This window comes from Henckelia pumila, chromosome 2, assembly GCF_033568475.1.
Source record: "Henckelia pumila isolate YLH828 chromosome 2, ASM3356847v2, whole genome shotgun sequence".
Lineage (NCBI taxonomy): Eukaryota > Viridiplantae > Streptophyta > Magnoliopsida > Lamiales > Gesneriaceae > Henckelia > Henckelia pumila.
In genome coordinates this window covers 154,793,694-154,821,365 of record NC_133121.1, presented here as the reverse complement: position 1 = coordinate 154,821,365, position 27,672 = coordinate 154,793,694, and the positions used below count along the sequence as shown (strand labels likewise).

General features: G+C 37.0%; 1 protein-coding gene across 5 annotated transcripts; it reads right to left on the bottom strand.

Moving 5' to 3' along the window:
• LOC140880175 (uncharacterized protein At5g08430-like) lies at positions 1 to 25,899 on the bottom strand. Of its 5 annotated transcripts, none has more exons than XM_073284371.1 (14): positions 25,529 to 25,899; positions 25,273 to 25,432; positions 24,396 to 24,432; positions 23,615 to 24,323; positions 22,379 to 22,491; positions 20,876 to 20,935; positions 19,692 to 19,742; positions 6,866 to 6,936; positions 5,588 to 5,790; positions 2,931 to 3,038; positions 2,598 to 2,642; positions 1,904 to 2,020; positions 1,716 to 1,760; positions 1 to 624 (listed from the first exon to the last, which is right to left on the bottom strand). In XM_073284371.1, exons 4-14 carry the CDS (start codon positions 24,240 to 24,242, stop codon positions 236 to 238), a joined length of 1,830 nt encoding a protein of 609 aa, XP_073140472.1. In that variant the 5' UTR covers positions 24,243 to 24,323; positions 24,396 to 24,432; positions 25,273 to 25,432; positions 25,529 to 25,899; the 3' UTR covers positions 1 to 235. The 5 variants fall into 5 exon arrangements, with proteins under 5 accessions (XP_073140472.1, XP_073140474.1, XP_073140470.1 ...); XM_073284373.1 differs by having other exon boundaries at positions 23,615 to 24,432; positions 25,273 to 25,315; positions 25,392 to 25,432; XM_073284369.1 differs by having other exon boundaries at positions 23,615 to 24,432; positions 25,529 to 25,624; positions 25,726 to 25,899.
• Positions 25,900 to 27,672: the final 1,773 nt, after the last annotated feature.

The following is a 27,672-nucleotide window of genomic DNA, read 5'->3' as shown; positions in this document are numbered from 1 at the left end:
CCATTTGTATTCAAGAATTTTTAAACAGAATCTTCCTACAACATGATCTTCTCTCCAGTTTAATTCCTAATTGTTCACACCAGAAAAGTTCCTAACCTTAAACTTTCTATTCATAAAACATGAATATTTCTATTATTCTTAATACACTACAGTGAATAGTTTATATAATATTCCAAAGCATTCGAATTTGCTAATCAAAATTTACATACCAAGTTGCTGAAACCTCTAATAATTCTCACGAAGGCAACGTCTGCCTCAGAACATCAATCAAAAGAACACTTTCATTTTGGCTTTGACCCGTTTTCCAAACCTTGAACTCCAAATGGAAGTAATTATAATCGCTCCATTGCTGCAATGTATTCAACGAAAAGGGACCCTGAATTTGCCCTTGGGGATCCAAATAATGCCATATGGGATTGTCGGAGGATTCACTGCCTATTTCATTTGTACCCATTTTGTCCTCTGGTTCTGATTCGTCGTCGCTCAACTCAATTACCTGGGTTGAAGCAGCTGTTTTTTCAGAACTTTGTTGAGGTTTGTTCTCTTTTGAATTCACAACCGGCATTTCTTTAGTGGTGACGGTACCAGTGATGGTGGGTTCAGGCAATTCAAAACTTCGATAACCTGCAATAATTTGTAACATGTTGACAAAGAGTAAGGTAAATGAGCTAGCAAATCTAGTTTATGTCGTGGAAATGAGCTACCTCAATAGTGTTTATATATATCGTTTAAGTGGGTGAAACTATAACATAAGTTTAGGAGAGCAAAAATACGCAGTCAGCATTAATAAATAATAATACACAAAAATCATACAAATTATTAAGAAACCCACTGGTTGGAGGTGGAATGCTACCCAGTCTATCCATCGAAGTTGTACAAACCAAGTTGAATGTGCCTTTTAAGTCTAACATATTAAATTAAAATTAAAACATATTCAAAGGTGTGCATAATTTCAATTCATCGCTGTTGCATGTTCTGTTTTATTTACTGAATGTTCATCATGTTTGCCATCGCTTATCACATTCCTGTAACCTTTTAAGGTAGAGATACGAAAATATCTAATGTTGCACGGCCTATGAGTGAAGAAAATGAAGGGGGCTGTACCCAAACTACCTCAATGCTATCAAAGAAGATTTCCATACTAAACTGCAGAAATATTTAGATGTAGTGTTGTAAAATGTGAGACTAAATTGGGATTAAGCAAGATTAAGTGTGAAGCATTAGCAAAACACAACTATTCGATCAAAAGTGATTAAAAAAATATTCAAACATTAGTTGACCGGATTACACGGGCTTAATGCATACAAAAAAAAAAAAAAAAAAGGAATGTTTTTCCTTTCCATATTAATATTGCAAAATTTTAAAAAAATTTCATGAAATAAGTTATTAAAAAATGTAGGTAATTTTTTAGGCGTTCTGAATTCTTGCCACGAAAATCCTTGATCTCATTTATTTTCCCCCAATATAAAGTTTTACATCTGATCTTACATATTTTTATGTTTAATTATTAGTTGTCTCGAGACTATTAAAATTATATTAACAACTAAACATACTTTTTGATGCTTAAGCTTGTAAAGCATATTAATTTATAGCGCTTTAGAGTCTTGAGCATATGGTAGTTGACATTTACAAACCCCCACTTCATTAATTAAATCATATAATACCCGAACTCAGAATTGATTTGAGAAGAGTTTCATAAGAAAACTGGCGCTTACTTGTTTCCTCCACTTGTTTGAAAGTCTCGCAAAAACTTTCGTGTCCTGCATCCATCATCAAGTACATGATTAGATATTGGATAGTAAAACTTTTGAATCTGAATCCATTTAATTACAGAAAACAAGCACTAAAAGCACATTGTTGATCTCGTTTTTTTAAAAATTAATATTAAAAGGCACAGCATTACGGTTTAGAGCCTCAAATGGTATGGCACAATTGGCATTGGCAACAATCCCATCCTTGTCTGCGACAACATTCCAGTCCTTGAAAGTAACTTCAGACCGCGTTGCAAGATCTTCAAAACCTGGACAGAAATGCATATATGGAATGAAATGGGGTGCTGAGAGTGCAAAGTAGTGGCTGCAACATTCCCATTTAAAGAATTCACAATGCAGGATCATCCAAAAACCAGGATAGATGAACAGCATCGAATCATAAAAGATCAGTTGGCAAGAAAATGACTTGGACCAGCACTTTCGGTCCCATATCACAAGTCTGCTGATACAGTTATCTCTACAACTTATACAAAACACTATTTGTATGTTCGATACATATCCATTAGCAAGCCTTTTGAATAAAACCTTTTATGCCATGAAATAGAGATGAACATCTAGTTATTGATGTAACACCAAATGTGGCAGAAAGTTAAATATGACAATCACCACCACAGATGATAGAAAATGTGGGGGTTGCGGTTAGTCTGGTATCTACATGTTAACAACGTCCAGGAAAATCTTGTGTAAATAAAAATCGACACTTAAAAACCTCAAATATATCCTACATCCAATTGTACTGAAGATAAGATAAAATTTTCAACAGCAAGCTCATGCAACCAAATAGAATTTTTTAGAGGCGAGTTCTGCGAGAAAACTGAGACTTACTCATTTCCTCCGCCTGCTTGAACGCCCCGTCAGCATTCGCATCTCCTACAATTCATTGATACCTAAGTGATTAAATACTCATTTATAACAAAAAAATGAAATAGGTAATAAATGAGTCTCAAAATTTTTATGCACAAGGTGTCAGAGATTCCATTTAGATTTCAATGGTTTGTGATTGATGACACGCATGGTTTAACAATTCCCAAGTTCAGCATCCTGAGCTTAAATGGCTAAGGTGTAGTTTCTTTGGTAACACATTATCAAAAGACATAAATTTTCTGCTAAAAGATAAAACATTATTATGAAAAAATAGTACTTTAAACATTGAGTTACCATTTGGAGCCTCAACAGGTATGATATCGAAAGTTCTACCTCCCTTTTCTCTGATAGCAATTGAATCATTGAGACTAACTTGAGAACTGTTAACCACATTCACAAATCCTGGAAAAGAATGACAAAGATGGAATGAAATGGGAGATAAGATTGCAGAGTAAATAGATGCTAATATTTACCAATTAAAAGAGAATAACTAAGCCCAAGATGTTTCTTTAGGGTCAAGTAAAGGAGTCTCCAAGCATAACCATCCAAGCATAACTGTCTCCATTGCACCAATGTGGAAAGTTCAAGCCCAAGGGATTATTCTGCTAAAATCTCTTATATAGGATTTGTTGTTGTCTTATCCTTTATTTAAGTTTTAAATAAATAAGATCATTCTATAGAGTGATCTTATATTTATGTCAGGATTCGATTTCTTTATTCGAATCATCGTACTCTATTATAAATAGAGTATTTTATTAATTTATCAGGAAATATTCACAATATTGTATTACGAGATCTATAGTTCTCTCCCAACGAGCCTTAAAACCAAGAGATCGAGAGGTTCTCTCTAAGGAACCTTGAATTTAAAGCATCATGAATTATGATCAGCCCTTAAATCGCCACATAACAATATGAAAAACCTGGGACCATGACACTCCGAGAATCCAAGTATTGAGATATTTTCAGTGTAAGCAATCAAGCAAGTTGCAGCCTTACAATTCCCAAGCAGCAGCCAAAATGTTGCGCACAGTCAGGAGCTCAACCATTGTGAAGCTGTTGGGACCTTGGCTAAACAAGAATGACAATTTCGCTCATTGAGCAATAGAGAATCGGCAACCAAGTGAGAGTTGTCGTGGTCGAAAAATACTCCCATTGAGGAGAGAATCATGATTTCAATATCAATTTTGAACAGTCCGGTGGAGAAATTGAGCTATTTAACTCATATTAATTCAACTAGTCATATGCAATTAGTGGTGATTCATGCACAATCCAAATGATTGGCACAGGAATGTAGTGAGGTATATCTTGGATAATAAGTCTTCTCCTAGCAGAGGTATAATATTCTCCAGACATGGTCGTCAGGACAAAATTGGTGTCACGACCAGTCAAGCCTAACAGTCTTCAGAGACTAGCTTATGCCCAACAGCACGCAAGGATATCGTTTATCGAAGACAGACATATGGGAAGTTCAAAGCTGCAGCTTAGACAGTCCTTGGTAGTGATAGGATTTTCAAATTTTCTATCTTCTCGTTTGTTTTTCAAAATAAGAGTTTCTCTCATTGGTTAGGGAGTTTTTATATTTTGGTTTAGACAGGCTTTTACCTTTTTGGTTTCTTGGTCATCAAGACATTTTATGTATTTATTGGAAGTTTTTGAATATAATAAAGATGTCAGAAATTTTATTCCTATCAAGGAGTTTGGTGATCGTGAGGTTCTCTTTAATGAGCCTCATCCTACAATCATCAAAATAGCGAGACGAGGGCGAAAATCCCATACACATGTTGACACCATTGCAAGTGGGAATTTCCCTGTTAATTGTGCCAAACTAGATCCTTTGCACGCGCACATAACAGTTGGTCATACATACATAGAATTTGACGAATCTAGATTGGATAGGAAGTGTAGGTCATGATATATAACATTTATCCTGGGCAATCTGATGACTTGGACAAGCAAGAAACAATATACAGTCTAGTGCAGAAGCTGAATATGTGCTCTTCATCATGCAACTATGGAGCTTTGCTTGCTAAAAATTCTCCAAAGCAAACTCAGCTCTGGTTCAGAAAAACTTAGGACACTCTTCAACAATAATATGGCAGCTACCAAAATCGCAAAGAATCCAGTGTAATACAATGGAACAAAGCATGTTGATCTTGCATGAGCCACATTAAAGATAATCAAGAATGTGGCAAAGTAAATCAGCTAGCTTTTATGAGGACTGGTGCTATTCCTAGTGTACCATTCACCATTCTATTCAGCGAGCATACATGATATTTATAACTAACTTGACGGTGAGAGTCAACGTGTACAGCTTGCATAATAAATTGAATTACTATATTTTCTCCTAGGATATGATTTGATGCATTAGTGTCAGTATATTAGCTGTCTAAAAAATCTATTGTATGCTTTCCCAAAATAGATTGTCTATACTTTGTGTGGAGAAATAGAAAGATTTAATTCATAGAATCAAGCATATTTTATACCTCAAATCAAAGAATGATAACTGAACAGTTACCACATTTAAGAATTGCTATCATGGATAAATATAGGCTTTTGAACATAAGTTACCCATTCAGGAAGATTATATAAAATAATGATGCTGTGTCTTTCTCTTTTCTCTGTGTATTTTGTTGTTTTCTTTGTTTTCATTTTGTAAAACGGCCCCTTCGTATGAATTCATTCAGCCAATTCATCATTAAAACAAACGCACCAAACAGAAAAATGAAAAATAGAGATGCTGGCAAGAAAATGAGACAGGCAGATAAGGGTGGTAAAGCAAACAAATATAGGTCAGCCTCAGCTATTAGCAGTCGGAATAATACAGAAATGACAATATCATGACGAAGAAGACATAGCAAAAAGAATTTGATAAGGATTTCAAAACTAGTAAAGAACATCAGGTGCGAGTAAAGAACCAGGAAAGCAAGACGTCAAAAGCCAAACAAACACACCTGAGGCATCTGCGCTGGATACATCTGAAGCCCTAAGAGCGGACTTCGGTGAACAGCTCTCTCTTTCTGCTTTTTCAGAAGAGACAGCCAGAGTCTCATCAGGCACTAATTCTTCAGCAATAACTTCTGGAATGGTAGCAAATAATTTTTCCTGTTCTGATGGTTTCTGTAGCTGCTTCCTTCTTTCTAGGAGCTCGAATAACGTAAACTCAATAAAATTAAGGAAACCATGTTGCCAAAATATAATAACAAATAAGAGTAGTGGGATAGTAGCCATTTCCCTCACTTGTGCCATCAAAGTTATCTAATTCCAAACAAAATATATGACTGACATGTCAGGAGTTCCCAGAAATAGACGTCGTAGGGGTAACTATATTGCTATTGTTACAACATCTTCATAAAAAGATCAATGAAACGCTACAAACCATTTTCAGGCACAAAATTATCATGTTTAAACTTTTTTTTGGAACAAAACAATTGGGACTCTTAAAGTTGGTATACTAGACAACTTTATGGATATTTATTAATTAGGAATAAAAAAATTGATGGCATAAAGTAAAGACAATTTAGCTTCGTTGACAAAATGACGGCAAGACCATGAAGAAACCTAACAAGGCTCTGTGGAGAGCATGAACTTCCACCGAAAGTAACTAATGTCACAGGAAGAGGCAGAGCAATCTACCCAAGCAAACAAGTCTGACTCAAAAACCAGGAAAACAAAACCGGGCAAAACAAGATTCACAAAGGCTACAACAAAAGTCCATTGAGAGAAAATTTGAAGGGAAATTTATTTTGGATGATGAAAATTCAGTACAATACAGTGTGTAATGGTCATTGGGGTTTAATTCTATTATTGGTATTTTTTTATAACAAAAAAAATTAATACATAAACATATGTACCGGGCATGTAATGGTCTTCTACCTGAAATTAAGCCAAAGAAATTGCCCAAACATATTACAAAAAAGGGGCAAAACTTGACAAACAACATTTTTACTGGTCAAAATTTTTTAAGATGACACATGCATCGTCTAGCCCACAAAAAAATAGCAGAATGGTATGAGATACATGAAATTGCCTAATTAAATTGATTTTATCATTTTCTTTTTACCTACAAGTTCCCATTTGTGTATGTAACTCAAAATAATGATTAGGTTTTGTTCCAAGAAGCAAGATACATGATATGCCTCAGCACATGTATAATGAAGTTGTCCAGTTGATATACAAACTAGAACGCACATATGAGTTACATTGTGAAAATTAGGCGCATCAAAGGATATTCTCTCCGCCGTCCTTTTTCATTGGCATGATCAATGAGCTTTTGTAACAATGGTATTTCTTTCGCAATCCACTACAAACCAAAAAAAAGGATTAATTGAAATATTCAGAACCACAGCAGAGGTTAGCAAAAATAAGAGAAAGAACTATTGAAATTATTAACTTCTAGATTACGTGATACACAAGATCAAAATTCTTGCTCAAGGATCACTTGGTTGGTAATTAAATGCGCCTCCATTTGCAAGAGTGAACATGATAATTTAGGTACATAGTAGATATAGCGGTGAATATTTAACAAAATGACATTTGTTTGACCATGAATTTGAAATATAACCTTCTCAATTTTTAACCTTTGTTTGGCATCTGTTTTCCTGTATGAGTGAAGGCCATTTTTAAAAAAAAATTTAAAGAAATGTTACAATTCAAAAAAAATGTTTGACGAAGGTTATATTTCAAACTCTCCCATTGATAGCGCCACTCATTAATGGAATTGCAACATAATTGAAAAAATATAAGCTTTCTACTCGTAAAATGGAATTGCAGCATAATTAAAAATATATATAGGCTTTGACTGTAACAAGTCAAGCTCGAAAACCACATCAAGCAGACTACAGAAAGAGAGTTTGATGACAAGAAAGATGACTAAACTCATTGGATTTTCTGTCGGATTAGGAAGACGGCCACAGTTTGACCAATACAGTTATTTTATGATAAATTTTACAAGATCGGTGTCCAAAATCATCTCTATTTAAGAATAATATTTGAAATTACTAAAATTATGACAAATATTGATACGAGTGCTTAAAATCATAGCCAAAAGGCATGTAAGTCATCCACATTACATCTAGCACCGTCACTACTGTGTAAGTGAGGTGGAAAGCTCGAATACACTTAAGTTTCTCATAGCTAAGGCATATACGTCAGTTAATATAATTTAGATATACCATGAGATACAACCCTAGTTACATAAAATATTCATCTAAATCTTACACTTCAATATTTTTTTTTTTATCAGAAACATAAATATTATTAATAATTAAAATAATTAAAGTACAAATTGTAGACCAGTGATCCACTAATCCTCAAAAGATGTTCAAGTAAATCTAGCTCAAAGCTAAGCTCCAATCCCTATACAAATCTGAAATAGCAAAAGGTTGAAATTCTTTTATATTGTGTAACCAAATTGATCCGCTCAACTTTATCTTGTCCCAAGTAACTTCAATCGAATCTTCTTCATCTTCAAATATCCTTCTGTTTCTTTCTAGCCAAACAATCCAACAAACGCAATGCACTAAAACACCCCACAAAATTTGCCCCCTAGTTCCCAATGACCAACCCAAATCTGCTCCGAATAGCTCTCTCGTGGAACCTGGTGCCACCCATGACAAACCCACTTCCTGCAGCAGCAACCACCATAAGGAACTTGTGTATGCACAATGAACCAACAAATGATCTTGACTCTCTGCCACTTGTTTGCACAATACACACCAATTAGGGCTCAAGGAGCAATTCGGAAACCTCCTTTGAATCACATCACAAGTCGGCAATCTTCCCAACACCGTTGTCCATGCGAATACCTTTACCTTAGAGGGAATCTTAGCCTTCCAGATAATGTGAGAAAGATCGAATTTTGGATACAAATCATCCGAGAAGAAGGAATCAAAGAAGGATTTAACTGAAAACACTCCTGAGTCAACCCACTTCCACCTCCGAACATCCTCCCCTCCGTCCACTAGGCTAACCCTACCCAAAACTTCCAACAAACTAGACAACTCACCCAGCTCCTCATCCCTAATATTACGACGAAGATGCAAATCCCATGAAGGAGAATTTAACGAAGAGATGGAGTCGCTAGAAAGAAAATGAGAAATGGATTTATTATGAGCGCTAGAGATCTGAAAAAGCGAAGGAAACAGAAACTGAAAAGAGAATTGCCCTACCCAACAATCCTCCCAGAACCTAATTCTATTTCCCCCTTTGACCTCTAACCTCACTGATTGAATAAAATCCGGATAAATCCTAGAGATGAACTTACAGGGACTCCGAAAAGTGTTATGTTTTGCCAGTCCCGCATCCCATCCATTCTCATGCATGCCGTATTTGCTTGCCACAATCCTCTTCCACAACGAATTACCCTCCTCCGAGAAACGCCACCACCATTTACCCAACAAAGCTCTATTCCTAGAACGGATATTGCCGATCCCCAGCCCTCCCCTACTCTTTGGCTAGCTAAACTTTTCCCAAGATACCAGATGACAATGTTTGTCCCCGTCCGGCCCATCCCACAAAAAATTCCTCATTAACTTTTCCATGGTCCCCGCCACCCCCCTAGGGATTCTGAATAGCGATAACTGATACAACGGAATGGCATTCATCACCGCCTCAATCAAAGTTAGTCTACCTCCTCTCGATAGAAAGATTTTTTCCAACTCGCCAGCTTTTTTGACATTTTGAACAATACCGGCTCCCAAAAGGATATCTTGAGAGGATTTCCTCCTAAAGGTACCCCAGGTAAGTAATGGGCCAAGACTCCAGCCCGCAACCAAAATCTCTAGCCATCTCTACTTCCACTTCGGCCTCACAATTAATGCTCAACAAAGCACTCTTATCCAGGTTGATCTTCAAACCCGACATTTCGCAAAAAGTAAACAGAATGTCTGTAGATTATGATAAATTAGGGTTTTATTTTATAATATATATTGTTGATTTGATAAGATATTATCTTTGTAAATTAGGTAGGATGAGATTTGTTATCCCTTATTCACTGGGATATGATTTACTCTTTGTAATTATAAATAGATGTACATATCATCTCAATAAAGTATTCTCCCGATAATTCAATATTCTACATGGTATCAGAGCGCCAGGACCTCTCAATTCTCGTCCAGCCCATCTTTCTTCTCTTCTCTGCCATAATTTTCCGCAGTCCACTCTATTAATCTCCTCTTCAGCGGCCCACCTATAGCACTATGTCGGCAGAATCTTCCACTGTCTCTGTGATTTCCAGCGACACAGTGGCTGAGAAATCCAATGGATCGATCGCTTCTCTTTCCGGCAGCGAGTTTTCATATCTACAAATTACCTCCCATAAATTAAATGGGCGTAATTATCTTCAGTGGGCTCAATCAATCAAGATCGTAATTTGCGGTCGTGGAAAGTTGGGTTATCTTACTGGTGATCTACCATCGCCTGACAACAATGACCCCTCGTTCAAAACCTGGACAGCCAAAAACTCAATTGTTATGGCTTGGCTTCTGAATTCAATGGAGCCCCAAATCAGTCGGCGTTACCTTTGGTTTCAAACCGCGAAAGAAGTTTGGGACGCAGCTCGCAAGATGTACTCCGATCTTGGAAACTCTTCTCAACTATTTGAGCTTCGCTCCAAACTGAAAGACATCAAACAAGGGGAGAAATCTGTCACCCAATACTTCTCTGAACTTCAGGATATTTGGCAAGAATTGGATCTGTTTATTGAAGATACTTCGCCATGTGCTTCCTGCAGCGTTAAAATCCGGCAGTCCTTGGAAAAAGAACGTGTCTTCGATTTTTTGGCTGGCCTCAGCCGCAACCTTGATGATGTTCGTGCAGAGTTGTTGCACGTGAACCATTTCCATCACCTGAAGATGCCTTTGCTGATGTTAGACGTGAGGAAATGCGCAGAAAAGTAATGTTATCCGATGATTTCTCCCGCCAACAGTCTGCCCCTGATGTCTCTGCCCTTGTGACACACAAAACATCATTTTTTACTCCACGTACATCCAAACGCCCTTGGTGTGAGCACTGTAAGCGCCCTGGACATACAAAAGATAAGTGTTGGGAACTACATGGTAAGCCCGCAAACTGGCAGCCCAGAAAGAAAGGGGATACGCACGGTTTTCACACCCAAATCATCCAGGATCATCCTGCAAATTCTGGACCAGCTGCACCCTTCACCAAGGAACAGATTGAGCAGATTGAACAGTACTGTCATTTTCTGCGTCAAATGTCTCTGAATCCCTCCACCAAACCCCCTGTTGGGTCCTGCTCAATGACCCAATCTGGTATGATTTTTTGGGCCCTTCACTCTACTTGTCTAGGATCTTGGATTGTTGATTCCGGTGCATCCGACCACATGACATCAGATTCCAGCTTATTTTGCAATTTTACTAATTATTCGAGTCCCACTTTTGTGAAAATTGCTAATGGGTCGATGACCCCTGTTATGGGTATTGGTAGTATCCGTTTGTCGCCAGATATTGTCCTCAATTCAGTCCTCCATGTCCCTTCCTTAGCATGCAATCTCATTTCTGTTAGTAAATTCACTCTTGATAATCATTGTGTTGCTAAATTTGTGCCTTTCTCCTGTCAGTTTCAGAACCCACGATCGGGGAAGATGATTGGCAGTGCTAGGATTCACAATGGTCTTTATTATTTGGAGGTTGCTCCGCCTGAAGGTCTTCCTACTCAAGTTTCGAATATTGCCTCTACTTTTGTTTCTAGGTCTAGTGAAATAATGTTATGGCATCATCGGTTAGGCCATCCCAGTTTTTCGTATTTAAAACATTTGTTTCCTTCATTATTCAATAATAAACATCTTGATACATTTGATTGTGATGTTTGTCCCTTGGCTAAGCATACTCGATCTCCCTTTACTTCTAAAACGTATACACCGTCTTCACCATTTGCACTCATTCATAGTGATATTTGGGGGCCTTCTCCAGTCACGACCTCCCAAGGAAAAAAATGGTTTCTAACCTTTATTGATGATCACACGAGGGTCACTTGGTTTACCTCCTTAATAACAAATCTGACACAAGTCAAATCTTCACAGCATTCCACAAAATGATTCAAACACAATTTCATACAAACATTCAAACTCTTCGCACTGACAATGGTACAGAATACTTCAACACCATCCTGGGTGAATATTTGTTGGCACATGGAATCATTCATCAAAGTACGTGTGTCGATACCCCACAACAAAATGGGGTATCCGAAAGAAAAAATCGCCATTTGTTGGAAGTTGCTCGGGCCTTAATGTTCACTATGAATGTCCCAAAATATCTCTGGGGGGATGCCATCCTAACCGCCGCTTACCTCATCAATCGCTTACCAAGTCGTCCTCTAAATTTTGCTACCCCTTTATCCCTCCTCATTCAGAAATTCCCTCACCTCCACATAACCCATAAACTACCATTAAAGACATTTGGTTGCACCGCCTTTGTCCATATCCATACCCACCACCGCAGCAAACTAGATCCACGAGCTATCAAAACTATCTTCATTGGTTACTCACCCACTCAAAAGGGTTATCGGTGCTACTGCCCCAAAACCCGGAAAATGTTTGTCTCCCGGGATGTCACTTTCCTTGAAAAAACACCTTATTTCTTCTCCACTTCGCTTCAGGGGGGGAGCTTAGATGAAGCTTGTTGGGATAACCTACCTCTTCCCGCAACTGATCCTATCCAACTAACTCTTCCCACAACTAATCAGATCCAAGAAAATACACCCAATTCTCTAGAAAATATTTCAGGCTTGGAAACAAAAGAAAAAGCAATACCACAACGAGAGTTGCAAGTCTACTCCAGACGTAAACCTAAAAATAAAAACACTGTGAATCCTATCCACAGCCAAGAAGATGAACCGATCGTGGATCCTCAGTCAGGTAAAATTTCTGATCTCGATATACCCATAGCTTTGAGAAAAGGTATTCGACCATGCACTCAACACCCTATCTCAAAGTTTGTTTCCTATTCAAATCTATCATCATCATTTCGTGCTTTCATCTCGAATGTGTCTAGTGTAAACATTCCCAGGTCTGTTCAAGATGCTTTTATGGTCCCAGAATGGAAAATAGCGATACTTGAAGAAATGCATGCATTAAGGCAAAATAACACCTGGAGTTTGGTGGAATTACCACAAGGGAAAAATACAGTGGGATGCAAATGGATATTCATTGTAAAATATAAAGCTGATGGATCAATCGAAAGATACAAGGCTCGTCTGGTAGCCAGGGGATTCACTCAAACATATGGCATTGACTACACTGAAACATTTGCCCCTGTTGCAAAACCCAACACTATCAGAATTCTTCTATCCTTGGCAGCAAATCTTGATTGGCCGCTACATCAGCTCGACATAAAGAATGCCTTCCTAAATGGTGAACTTGAAGAGGAAGTCTATATGAGTCAACCTCCAGGATTTGAAGAACAACTAGGATCTCGAACAGTGTGCAAACTTCACAAGTCACTTTATGGGCTGAAACAATCTCCACGTGCCTGGTTTGGTAGATTCTCAAAGGTAATAAAGAATTTTGGCTATGTTCAGGGACAAGCAGATCATACTCTCTTCATCAAACACTCTGAGAATAAACACATCACCATTCTCATAGTGTATGTTGATGACATCATTATTACTGGAAATGATAGCAAAGAAATGGCAAGCATAAAACAAATGATGGCAAAAGAATTTGAGGTTAAAGACCTTGGAACACTGAAACATTTTTTAGGAATGGAATTTGCCAGAAGTAAAAAAGGTATCTCCGTCTCTCAGCGAAAGTACACATTAGATCTTTTGGAAGAAACGGGAATGTTGGGCTGTAAACCTAGCAATACGCCCATCGAGCTAGGAAACAAAGGGAAGATGTTTGAAGGAAAAACGGTGGACAAAGAACAATATCAGCGACTTGTGGGAAAACTCATTTACCTATCACATACTCGCCCAGATATTGCCTTTGCAGTCAGCCTAGTAAGTCAATACATGCACTCACCATGTCAAGGCCACCTCGATGCTGTGTAGAATTCTGAAATACTTGAAAAAGGCTCCAGGAAAAGGCTTACTGTTTGCAAAACATGAAAATAGAGCAGTACATGCATTCACCGATGCAGATTGGGCTGGATCTATTTCTGATAGAAGGTCTACATCAGGATATTGTACCATTGTCTGGGGAAATCTGGTAACATGGAGTAGCAAAAAACAATCTGTCGTTGCTAGAAGTAGTGCAGAGGCAGAATATAGAGCACTGGCCCATGGAGTTTGTGAACTAATCTGGATAAGGAGAATTATGATGGAATTGAAACTTGAGGTTGAAAAACCTATGACATTGTTTTGTGACAACAAATCAACCATCAGTATTGTTCATAATCCGGTTCACCACGATAGGACTAAACATGTTGAAGTTGATCGTCATTTCATCAAAGAAAAGATAGAAGGGGGTGATCTCAATGTTGAATATGTTCCTACTTCTCACCAGTTGGCTGACTTGCTCACCAAAGGACTATCAGAACAGGCTCATGAATTTCTTGTTGGCAAGCTTGGTCTCATCAACATCTACAACCAAGCTTGAGGGGGAGTGTAGATTATGATAAATTAGGGTTTTATTTTATAATATATATTGTTGATTTGATAAGATATTATCTTTGTAAATTAGGTAGGATGAGATTTGTTATCCCTTATTCACTGGGATATGATTTACTCTTTGTAATTATAAATAGATGTACATATCATCTCAATAAAGTATTCTCCCGATAATTCAATATTCTACAATGTCCTTCAAAAATCTTAGATGTCCTACGTCCTTCACAAAAAATAAAGAGTCATCTGCGAATTGTATGTGAGAAACCTCGACTCCTCCCCTCCCTATATCCCAGCCTTGAATAAAGTTCATGGCCTTAGCCTTGTCCATCAGCCTAGCCAGAACATCAGCTACCAAGTTAAAAAGAAAGGGAGATAGAGAATCTCCCTGCCTCAAACCTTTTTCTCCTCTTATTTTGCCACAAGGCCTGCCATTGATAAGAATCGAATAGTTGACGTTGTCTAGGCAGCCTTTGATCCATCTTCTCCACCTCTCACCGAATCCCTTTTTCATGAGTACAAAATCTAGAAATCTGAAATCCACGTTATCGTATGCTTTTTCGAAATCTGCTTTAAAAGCCCATCCTTTCTTTTTCTTCAATCTGAACTCTTCTACCATCTCGTTAGCAATACCATCTCGTTAGCAATGAGACAGCAGTCAAGAATCTGTCTCCTTTTGATGAAAGCTCTTTGTGAATCTGCAATCGTATAATCCATTACCTTTTTCAGACGCGAAGCTAGCACCTTGGCGATGATCTTATACAAACTGGTTACCAAACTAATAGGTCGAAAGCCCTTGATACGCTCTGAATCTTTCTTTTTTGGGACCAAACAAATATAGGTTTCGTTTGTTACACCGTTAATTATTCCTTTTTCGTAAAATTCCTCAAATACCTTAAGCAAATCCCCCTTGATTATTTGCCAACAATCCTGATAAACTGCCATTGTGAAACCATCGGGGCCCGGAGATTTCGATCCATCACACTCGAAGACTGCTTTTCTGATTTCTGCTTCTGAAAACGGAAGCTCAAGCTGTAACATATCATCGTGATCAATTTGGCTCCATTCCACTCCCTCTATGCCGAACCCCTCCCCATTACCTGTTTTACTGAAGAGGTTGCTATAGAAATCGATCAAATGCGCCTTGATAAGTTCACTGTCCGTGCAAAAGGTTCCATCGTCCAATTTCAGTTTCTCAATTCTCGATCTACTCCTCCTCTGACGGAGTAAAGAATGAAAAAATCTCGTGTTACAATCCCCTTCCTTCAACCACTTTACTTTTGCTTTCTGAAATTCCTTTTGAGCACTCCTGCAAGCTAACTCCTCCATTTCACTCCTAAGAACTCTTCTCTCTATCACCAAATTGTCTTCCCAAAGTCCCTCGCTTTCCTTAGTGTCCAGCTCACTGATCTTGCTCTCCAAGTCCTTCCTTCTCGCATCTAAGTTCCCAAACTTATCTGAATTCCATTTCTTAATGTCCGATTTGATATCCTTCAATTTCCTCATGAACTTATACCCCTCCCACCCTTGCAAACTTTTACTCGACCACCAAATTGCGAACTCTTCTCTGAAATTCTTATTTTTTAACCACATATTTTCAAACCTAAAAGGAGTTGGACCCCATTCCCCTTTTGTGGTGTCCAAAATTACTGGATTATGATCTGAAGTGATTCTCGGCAGTATCCGTTGTCTACTGAACTTGAACATCTCTTTCCAACCCCCTGAGAACAAAAATCTATCAAGTCTGCAGCAAATAGGGGACACTCGCATGTTGGACCAAGTGAATTTGCCATTCAAGAGCGGAGGATCACACAACTCTAACTCTCTGATCAAAGAGTCAAAGTTTCTCATGCTACTGGTCGAGGTGGTGCTGTTCAACTTCTCACTCAGAGACCTCACCACATTGAAATCTCGGCCTACACACCAGTTAGGATTACACAACGCCTCCAGTCCTGCCAATTCCTCCCAAAAATATTGCCTATCCTTCGGATTGCATGGGCCATACACCCCTGAAAACCACCAATCAGAATTACTACCCTTTTCTATTTTAACCGAAACTGAGAATTCTCCGATTAAGTTGTCCTTCACTGATACCGTCTTAGAATCCCATGCCACCAGAATACCCCCTCTACTGCCCAAAGCTGGCAACTCCAGCCACTCAATAAATCTTGACTTCCACAAACTCGCTATAAACCTCCTATCAACCCTCATTTGCTTGGTTTCTTGGAAGACCACTAGGTCCGGCTTCTCCCTCCTAAGGATCGCACGAATCAAACTCCTCCTTCTGCTGGAGCCTCCCCCTCTAATATTCCAAGAGAAAATCTGCATTAAACTACCCCACGGCCCGAGAACTGCTGGTTTCCTACCGATGCTTTATCAGCGGTAGGATCTCTAAGGTAAAATGAGCTCCTATGAAGGATGCCCTCTGATTCTGGCTTGTTAAAGTTCACCCGACTAACCTCCAATCTAGCAAGGCAATCGTTGATCCCTATTTTCTTCCCCAGAAGAGCACTGTCCTCCTCAATTCCTTGAGAAGTTAAGGTTTTCCGGTTTCCCAGAACATCTCCAATCTGATCATCCGTTTTATTATCCAACAGCGAGATTAACCCCTCCCCCTACCCCTATCCCACTGACTCCTCACCCCCCCCCCCCTCCCCCGACAGACTGAAAGGAATGACCCGAAAAAGAAGGAAGGCAAAGGTTGAAAGGAAGGCTAGTCGAAACCCCCTCAGGATCAGGAATATTAACATGAACCAAAGGATGAAAAGAATGCTTACCTGCCGGAGACCCAAAGAGGTCCCTGATGTCCTCCAATCCATCTTGAATCTGTGAGTTGTTGCCAGATCCCCCTTCTAGATCACTGTCTGACGCAAACGAGTCTGAGACCTCCGACAAGTTATCTCCGCCGAATTCTAAGACCGAATCTTCTTTGATCCACTCGGGATCCTTGTTACTAGACAAAATGACCTCTGGATCCAAAGGGCACACTACGCTGCCCCCCTCCGCAAATCCAGAAGTTTGCTGAACAGCCACGATAGGTTTTCTCCTAGAGTACACCTTCTTGAAACATGGTAGAGACTGATGCTTGAATGGTGTCTTAATCTTATTTGCCGCCGCTGCTAACCCCGAACTAGACTGGATAACACCCTTACAAAAATCCTCTTTCCCTTTAGGGCTAATCTTGTTGAGAAGTTTGATGCGATCACCTATGGACGGTGATTTCACTCCCTGCTCTCTCAAACCAGGACAGTTCACCGTTACTGTAGTCTTTATTTTGAGCTGGCCATTGTTGTTGGGCGTAGGCTTCGGAGCAAAATCAGTCTTATCTACCGATTTATTAATCGATTTCCTAATCCACCCCCCCCCCCCCCCAACCAACTGGCACCTTCACACCATCGACCACCACTTGGGCGTACGAGCGCTTTTCATAGATTTCATAAGCATCTAGATTAACAGAATTCACCACAATGCGAACCACCAAGGGTCCTTGATCCGTTTGGATTTGCAAAAAACTGTTAATAAAGCCACCTACAGGACCTACCACCTTTATTTTAGCTGCCGACAAATCTTTGAACATGATAGTGTCCAAGCTGATATCCAACAATCCACCACACTGCTCACCCACTGTTTTGAACAAATCATTGGACCATAAGTCCCACGGGAGCCCTAAAATGCTAACCCAGCTATTACAACAAGCGAAAACTTTTTGTTCCCTATTGATTAGGGGTCTCCACTCTTCGAAGGATAAAGTAACTCTATTCTCTAGGTAGCATTTCTTGTGCTTCAAGAAGGATGAAGCGTCTTCTGCTTTGTAAGGCCACCATACTGCTTTGTTAGCTTGGAAAGGAAGTAACTCTAACCTTCTATTCACTGCCTTCCCAAGTAATGATCTAACCAAGTCCCATGAAGTGTCAACCCTCGCCTTAGTAATAATAATAGCTTTTGTCCAATCTTTGACTAAGCACTGCTTAATATTCTCCTTCGCTTCTAATGATCCCTTCCTCTCGTTTTGTGGAACCTTGATTCTTTGCTGCTGAAGCTGCTGAGTCTCCTGCGTCTTCTGGGGCCCCCGAGTTTTGCCTCTGGCTTCCCGAGAATCCGATCTCTGAACTATTCCGTGGTTGATGAAGAAGTGAAGGTGGGTTGCCAGACGTTTCCACCCCCAATTTCCGCGCCCGCTAGGAATAATTATGCGCTGCTTAATCCCATTCTGAGAAATTCTGCTCACCTCCATCGAGCTGCCTCTGTCATTGCTAATTCGATGGATGCAGAAAGCTTCGTCCTTGACTCTCCATTTTTTGAATGCTGGGAACGCTTTAGGACTCTTGATGTGGTCCCAAATCGTAGCCCATAATCATCTAGCTTTGTTGAAGTCCAGCTCCAGAAGATAACTGGCCTTCCGAGTTCTCTCTGTCAAACAAATCGAAGCTCCCCTCGGCCCCATTCTAGTAAGAAACAATTTCTGAGCTATTCTAACCTCTTCCACCACCTTCGAAATCGGCCACTCGTAGTAAACCCCTGTACCTGTCTGAAACCCTACTCTCGAAGCCATTCTCGAACCCAACCCAACTTTGCCGAAGCCAAGGGTCTCTACTAGTCCCTCCTTGCTCGAGAGATGGAGGAGAAGAAGGAGAAGAGACGCAGGCCTTCAGATCTGAGACGTACTATGAAAACCCTAGAACGCCGGAAAAGATCTCTCCCTATGAGATCGCCGGAACCCTAGACTGCCGGAAGACCCGTCGCCGAGAACCTCCTGGTAAGACTCCGTCGTGAACGACTGATAGACTTCTTACACCTCAATATTCGTTATTATCCAGATCCTCACAAGCAATCATTTGATGCATTATACTTCTATACATGCATATTAGTAGAGCATATTAGTAGAACAACTCTGGGTCACATACAAAGTTTAAGGGTGTCTCAATCTCTGATTTATTAAGAGATTTGGCTTTTGTTTAATGTTGATATGATTAGGGATTTGGTCCTTTTTTGTTGTACGTGGATCACTTGTTCGTCTCTTGTAATTAATAGCTTTTACATAGTTGTTAAGGGCGCAATAAGGCGCACTAAGGCGCAAAGGGTCCTGGAGCATGAGGCGCAAGGCGAGGCGCGCGCCTTATCGAAGCAAGGCGCAATATTAATTTTTCAAAAAAATATATTTATTTAATGCTATATGACAAAAAACCATTATTGAAATAATTAATCTAAGCAAAAATATATCATATCACAAAAATATTTATCTATTACTGCTATTTCATAGTAAAGTACATATATTTTGATAATGCAGTAAGAAAATCTTTCATTATCGTATATTTATGCGTTACTTTTACTTTTCTAATCTAGAATACTGATACGATCGCCTTTGACAACTATGGCTTTTACTTTAAGTAATTCCTTGTGCACACTAATAAATCATACGTTAAGACAATAGTTAACTGAAATAGTAAGTTAGATTTGAATCACAAAATGAGGAGAGAGAGTGTGGGGAGTACCTACATGTTTCATTATATCTTCATGCAACATTTTGGCCTTCGAATTTAACTCCACCTGTTCATTATAATACTCCGTCAAAAAATAAAACTGAAATCAATAGTTGAACAAACAACAAAATACTATTTCAATCCCTGTGAACAATTCATCAATAATATATAATCATAGCCTCCAAAACATGCATTAGAACATGTAAAACATAAATTAAGACTAACATGAAAAGAAAAAGTGCTCAAATGGGCCACAATCATCACTTCGCTAATGCTTTAAGGATTATCAAACTATGTAAAGAGCTACACATTATAACTTGTTTTGAAGTTGGAAAAATCATTGGATGACAACAGTTACAACACAGCCAAAATGATAAAAGCAAATAACAGGAAAGTATAGGGAAAGAGCAGGATTTAATATGAGAAATTGAACGAAAGCAGCAGCCCCGAACTACTTCCTTGGACTCAATCGCATTTATCAATTGAATATTTACACGCAAGCATTTAGGTTGTGTTTGGATTGACGTATTTGAAATGAAGTATTTCAAACCAATTATCTCAAAATCCTTTAACTTCTTCAGATGGACAAAATATCAAATGAATTTCAAATTGACTTATGTCAAGTTAAGCAATTTTAATAGTAAATTTATCGGACAAGTCTCCTAGTTTACCCTACACGAAGCCATGTGCAAAATTTGCTGTGATTAAGGTCATGCTTGATTGATGGATTTGATTTAGAGAAAGGGATTCAATTTATGAAGAATTTGAGAAATAGATTTCAAATTATATTCAAAATTCTCCTTCACGTATATTTATGACCAAACAAATATCTAACACGAGAAAATTAAATCATCTCTATAAGCATGAAATTTTTTGTTGGCTTGTTCAAGGGAATAAATAAAGCTTTAAAAATGTTCAAGTTTTGCAAATTGAAGTGCATATGCCTCTCTTAATATTGTTGCCCAGTAACCATACTCAAAATTGGTCTTTACAGGTTGAAAATTGAAATTAAAATTCAGATGTTCCGAGTGTTGATTTAAATTATCTCTGTCCTGGATTCAAGAATCGTAAATTCACAATTCTGATATAAAAGATCCAGGTAACCATATGATCTTAACAGAAATCTCTCATGAGAAGTGCTATAAAATTCCTAGTAATTAAAGAAATAAGAAGACTCGATTTGCGCTAAAGAAATCTTACGACAGTCATCTTTTCAAGCAAACCAGCTTTAACTCTGTCTCGTAAATCCTCCATTTCTTCCTGCATCAAACAAGACTAGGATTATATCACAATACAAAATCCTTCAAAAATGGTTACAATGAAAAGCTGGTTACATCAGCCATCTTCACCAAGTGAACATTGAACCTTTATCAATTCAATTAAAGTAAAACAATAAATTGTGTCTTCACGTCAGAGTATGGAATTAAAACTTGAAGGGCCAAGCTACATTGAAGAGTAACATAGCACAGAGATCGATTGCGAAACCAATACAGTAGGAGAGACTCAAATATGAGAACCTCCAATTACAGGATACCTAAATTTTGTCTAATTGTGAAGTACCAAGAGTTATTAACATAACATGTGATGACCCTTTACAACAAACTTTCATAAAAAACTGTCCTCTGCATAACTCTTAAAATCATGGATATCAGCAGAATACAGATTGCAACTTTAAGAAATTAATTCCAAATTTTCAAAAACAAACCGAGCAGCCTTCACCTTTGAAAGTAACATTCTGCATTTTGCTCTATATGTAAAAGAATTGCAAAATGGTGGTGCGTGTTAAATTATATGAACTGCCCATAAAAAAAGAAACCTGGTTCACTGAGCAATTTATCCTCAAAATTCATGAGCTAATCGAAATCAGGTAAATAAAATATCAGCAACATTTGCACTTTGGATTACCAGGTGCAAAATGGCAAAGGGAAAAGAACATTTAATGTTCATTAAAGGAATCGGGAAAACCAGTCACTATTCAAATTTTTTTTCAGAATTAATTGGCAGATGATGACAATATATTACTGTTATGATTTTTCATAATTTCATCGTGCGATACTTTTTTATGGCCCTGGTGGTTTGGCAAGATTGTAGAATCACCAAAAAAATTTAGGACTAATCTGGAACGATCTTTCTTATACCAATCATCGTTTTATGATTTTTCATTAAGTTGTCATCGATAAGGTAGGAGATTAATTCACTTTCTTAAAGAGGTTTAATAATGAATGCCAGATATTAATCAGTCATTGTCGGCCTTTGTTTTCCAGATGTTTGGGAACAGTACATCCACTCATCCTTTTCAAATATTCCTCTAGCTCATTATGTATTGTAATTGTTTTATGCTTTCACCAGCATATGGATAAGGTGATCTAAGGATTCCTTATGAGTTAGAAATGAAGTTTGTATAGAGTCTTGCAGTCACTGCAATCTGATTTACTAGGTCAGATTACAAATTTGTCGAGAATCCTCTTTCTCTTTTAGAATTATGTATTCATTTCCTCGGGAATCTGAGAGTGATTCATAAACATTTTTTCCTTCATTCAAGATTGATAATACAACTCAAAATACACCCACAAAAAATGTCATTGGGTGCCGTACAACATATAACACCGTGCTCTTAAAACTAATTCAATAATGAGTGCCTAAAGGACTCTCCATATCTGGCCAACAGCACCGAAAAATTTACTTGCTCAGATGAATGTTTACCTCAGAAAAGTTATCATCTGACAGCATGCAGATAGGAACATCTTTAAAATGATTTGAAACTTGTAGAGAAGTTTCAATACGACCATCACTAGCTCCGGGAAGCATTTTGACACCTTCAGAACATGATACAAAATCACTTGACAAACTAGAGAAAAGGGAAAATTTACGGTGAACTAGAGCAAATGTAAACAATCGCAACACTTTTCGAATCTAGAAATATCACCTTCCCCTGGTTGATAAATTAAGAAATTTTGGTTTCAGCAACTAAATTCATTTAATGAGAAAGCAATAAAAAAAAAATTGGTAATTGAACAAAGAATGTTTCACATAGTAAATAGAAAATCTTCAGGTAATAACGCCATATTGATGTATTGATTTACTATAAATAGCCTTGCACATTTCAATGCCCTATGTGATTTACTTGCCGTCCCATTGGATAGCCAATGACGTTTTATACCCAGCAAGATAATATAGTCCTTGATCTACTCTTGGCAGTTAAACAATTTCACTTCTTATTTATTACTCTTGATAGAAGAAAGATGATGGATCAATGGCACTATAAACAGAGTCATAGAAAAAATACGATTCCAGTTTCGAAGGAATATTTCCAAAAGTCTCTCACATTCATTTTGCACTGTCCTAGTAGAATCTATGGGTTATAACACGTGGAACAAGCACTGTTCTAAAAGTCGCTGCCTAGGACCGCCTAGGCGGTAGGTGGCCACCCACCGCCCCAATTTTTAGAAAATTGGTGGCTCTAGGCGATGCTGGAAAAATCGGCCGCCTAGGCGGGTAACAAAAAAACTGCCTAGGCAGTTCGATTTTTTTGAAAAACAATTTAATATAAAATATTAATACATTTTTAAAAAATGGTTAGAACAAATTTATGCATGTTTTTTGTTGAAATATATGCACATAAAAAATTTATGCATATCAATAGGTATGGTTGAAAAATATTGATGAAAATGTTGAACACATTTATGCATATTTTGACTAACTTTGGTATTATAAAATATTTTATATATTTTTATAATCAATATATTAATATATTTTTAAAAAAAACCGCCTAGGCGGCAGCTTAGACACGGCCACCCACCGCCTAGCACTTTTTAGAAGCTTGGGAACAAGATACGAAAATGGACACTATGGAGAAGAACACTAAAAGACTCTGAGGCAGTACGCTAGCATCAGTGCAGCATGCATTAGGATAATGAGTCATACACTACACTCAATCACCTGTAACTAGTTGAAGCTGGAAGCGATTCTTTTGGTAAATGTCATTAGGGTCAGATTTCATCCTGACGAAACTCCCCACTATTTTACACTCGAAGCTTTCAGGAACCTTGAGAAACTCCTGCACTAAAGTTCTCTTTAAATAAACGAGTTTGATGTTCTCAGGGATAATAGCTGCAAAGCAACTTTTTGGAGACCCGAAACCCTTCTTTTTGTGACCAATACAATTACTTTTTGAGCTTCTTTCTTTATAATTTTCCTCTTCCGAACTGCATAGCAGATCATCATCCGAATCATCAAAATTTTCAGCAAAGTGCTCCTCCAGCAAATCATATATTTTTGTTCGAGATACAGATGACCTTCCAAAAAGGGCTCGAAGGATCTCATCACATTCAACTCTCTTATTCTTCTTTACAAGACTTTTATCATGCATATACTTGGTAACGAACTCGGACACCTCACGTTGGGAATGCTTTTTCACTGTATCCTTACCAATTGCTTCAAGAAATTCAAGTAGAGGTTTGGATCCCCACCCAATAAACTCTATTTTCTTTTTCCCAACTCTTCTCTTCCTCTTCAAAGGAGGAAGAGGTTTCCCACTGTTTTCCTCCACCCAAAATGTGTCTTTCATATTGTCAAGTTTTCACAAAACCTGAGCTTCTTAGCAGCAAAGAGTTAACAAGAGCTTTTATAGCTTTCCACATGTCCTTGCCTGAGCATTATAACTTAAAGCCTAAGAGACCACGCGAGATTGATGAATCAACAAATTTTTTGTTGCCTTTACCAGATTTTTACTACCACCTTAAGCGCTTCCAATCCATCTAAGACAAACAAAAATAGAAAACTATCAATAAAGTAAGTTTCGTAGATTCAGTTTCATGTACTTGAAAATATGAAGTTTTGAAGATTCTACAACCTTTTAACATGCTACAGATGCACGAAAGACATTATCAATGCACAAGGGGAGGCTTTTCCTAAGCAAGTCAACAACGAAATTAATCCAGAACGAGAATATTACTGCTTAATATGACTGTTGATATAGAGAAAGTTTGACTTCAACATCACGCTCCTTGAGCTCATGTTAAAACTGACAGGGATCATCATCATGCACGCAAGTCTTTGTCCCAACTCAGTCCAGTCGCACTTTTTGACATTAAATATCATTATCGCTAAATACTTTACATAATTATATTATCATTATGGTGTTAGCTCTTCAATTAATAAAATAAGGGTGGCATCTTTAACTTTTTAAAAAGCAGGTTAGCCCAAACATTATGTCTTTTCAACTCATGATCTTCTAAAAATTTTGACCAAAGACTCCAGAACAGTTTATAAGCAGCAGGCTCTAATAAGCTGTCTTGATGCATTCCCCTCTTACTCATGGTATCATCTAGGAGAATTCTGGAAAAATAAAGCACAGGAAGCTTCTGCTCTGCTAAAAAAAATTTATAATCATCCTTAAAAGAGTTGATTTCTTTCAGGCGAGTTCATTTAAATTAGAAAAGTTAAACGACCAAGTTCATTCTTATTCTTTTCCCATATTTTCACATGACATTCACTATAATGGCGCGCACACAGGACATCACCCTCATTTGGAAAAATAAAATTCAAAATTTCAAATATGTGAAAATGCAAGTTGAAGAAAAAAATATGAAACTGACCTCAAACTAAAAAATTAGGCCGGCCCTTGGTCAGGCTTGAATTCTGCATGCACGGGCAGGGCGGGGAGAATCAAGAAAGAATTGCATCAAAAAACAGAAAACGCCCAAAATTCACTCACTAAGCAGCAGAAGACCATAAGCAAACGCCATTCACAGAATTCTGCAACAAAGAAACACAAAAGAAGACATGCATTACATATTAACATGACATATATAAATGACATACTGCAACCAAAAAAAAATCTGATTTGCTTACCCAAATCAGAGTCGAGAAAGAGGGGGAAAACTTAAATATCCTTCGAACAAATTCAGGCGAGTAATGAGCAATAACGAGCACAAGGAATGCCAGAGGCTCACAAAATGAAAAGGAAATTCAAATGGGTTTTCGCGCAACCCTATGAAAATCAAACTGTTGACCGAAAAAATAAAAACAAAATTGCAGATTCTTTGTACCAGAGAAGACGGTGGTGCTTCAATGAAAAGCTCGGAGAAACCAAAGGTGAAGTGTAAACTGTGTACAGTTCAGAAGCAGAGGAATAAAAGGAAATCCATATATAAAAAGGTAAATTTCCATAAGGGAAATTGGGGGCTGACGTATTCTGCTGGAGCTGAGTTGTCGGACTTTCAGGCCCGCTTTTGCCAAATGGTAATACTGATTATAATTTCAGAATAATAAACACCTTTTTCCTTTTTTTATAGATAGATAATAACAAAATTTTGTTATGACATGATATTGAATATAGAAGATTATCGAGATATATTTTTGTGTTCTCAATCTTATTTATCTATAGCTTAATTTGAATCTTGCAATTGTAGGTTATAAATAGGTTCTTGGTTATGAATGAACTAATTCTAAATCGTTCTCTCAATTTTTTTAGTATTATTTTATCATCTCTCTTTTATCATCAAATTTATAGCATGTTATACTTTTTGTTTGAGTTATTCTATCGGAAAAAAAAACTCGTTATAAAATAATTTTAATGTTTTTTTTTGAAATCAAATATTCTTAATGTTATTATATCATATTATTGTAATTTTTTGGTGATGTTTCTGAAGTGGCACAACACGATTTTATATTTAAACTTAGAAAAATCCAATATGTACAGATATTCTTGAAGAATATGGATTTGAAAATTGAAAATCTAATCACATTTATGATTTATGATATATGAAATGTCTATATTCGTGAAGAATATTAGAGCTAAAATTATATCTAAGATCGATATATCAATATTTTTGAAAAATATTGATGTAAGCTTATCAATTTCATGAATAATATTGATTTTAGATATATCAACATTCTTCAATATATTAAGTAAGATTTGAATCGATAAATGATATATCATCTAAAATTTATCAATATTTTTAAGGTTATTGATTTTAAATATTCCTTAAAAATATTGATGCATAATAACATATTTATCGATGTTGTTAAAATTATTGATATTGTGTATGAGATTTGTTAACATTCTTGAAGAAGACAAAAACTTCTATGATATTATCTTTTAAAAAGTATTACATTTTATGTCAAAAGTATTACTTATTATTATAAATATTGGTAGGATTGACCCGTCTCACGAATGAAACCGTCTCACAGAAGTGTTACTCCTTGAAGAATATTAAACTACATACAAGATGTGCTACTATTCTTGAAAAATATCGATCTTAAACATTTTAATGTAAATTATATATATATATATATATATATATATATATATATATATATATATATATATATATATATATAAATAGTTCTCTCGAATAGCACATGTTATAACAAGTATTATATTTAAATCTTATTATATTATTATAGTAGATGTCTTTTAATTAACTAAATTTCAATTAATTGGTGAAACTTGAAAAAAATTACGCTTATATCTTAACTTAATTTACAACAAAAAATAAGTAAGCAAATTAGTTATTTTATATGATTTTATTTTTCTTAGTCAATAGATGTTTTCTTATTTAACAAAATGACATTAACTTTGTGGCCTTTGGTGTTCTTTTATTTATAAAAATATCACACCCCTTTAAAATTGATGTATTTGTTACATTTTAATGACTATTTATTTATGAAAACATTAATTTTTTGGTATTTTTTAATTTTATAATTTACTTTTTTTTGTTTTTCCTTAAAAAAACGGACTTACAAGCACGCAATGAGTGCACAAGGATTTATTTATGCTCCAGAAGCAATATAATTGATACGATTCATATTGATATGAGATCTATCAATATTCATAAAGACTATTAATCTACAATAAATAATCTATCAATATTTATGAACAATATTAATTTTAGGTTTATCAATAATCATGAATAATATTGATAAACATCTATCTATATTCATGTAAAATATTGATATAAATCTAAAGTTTATCAATATTTCTACAGAATATT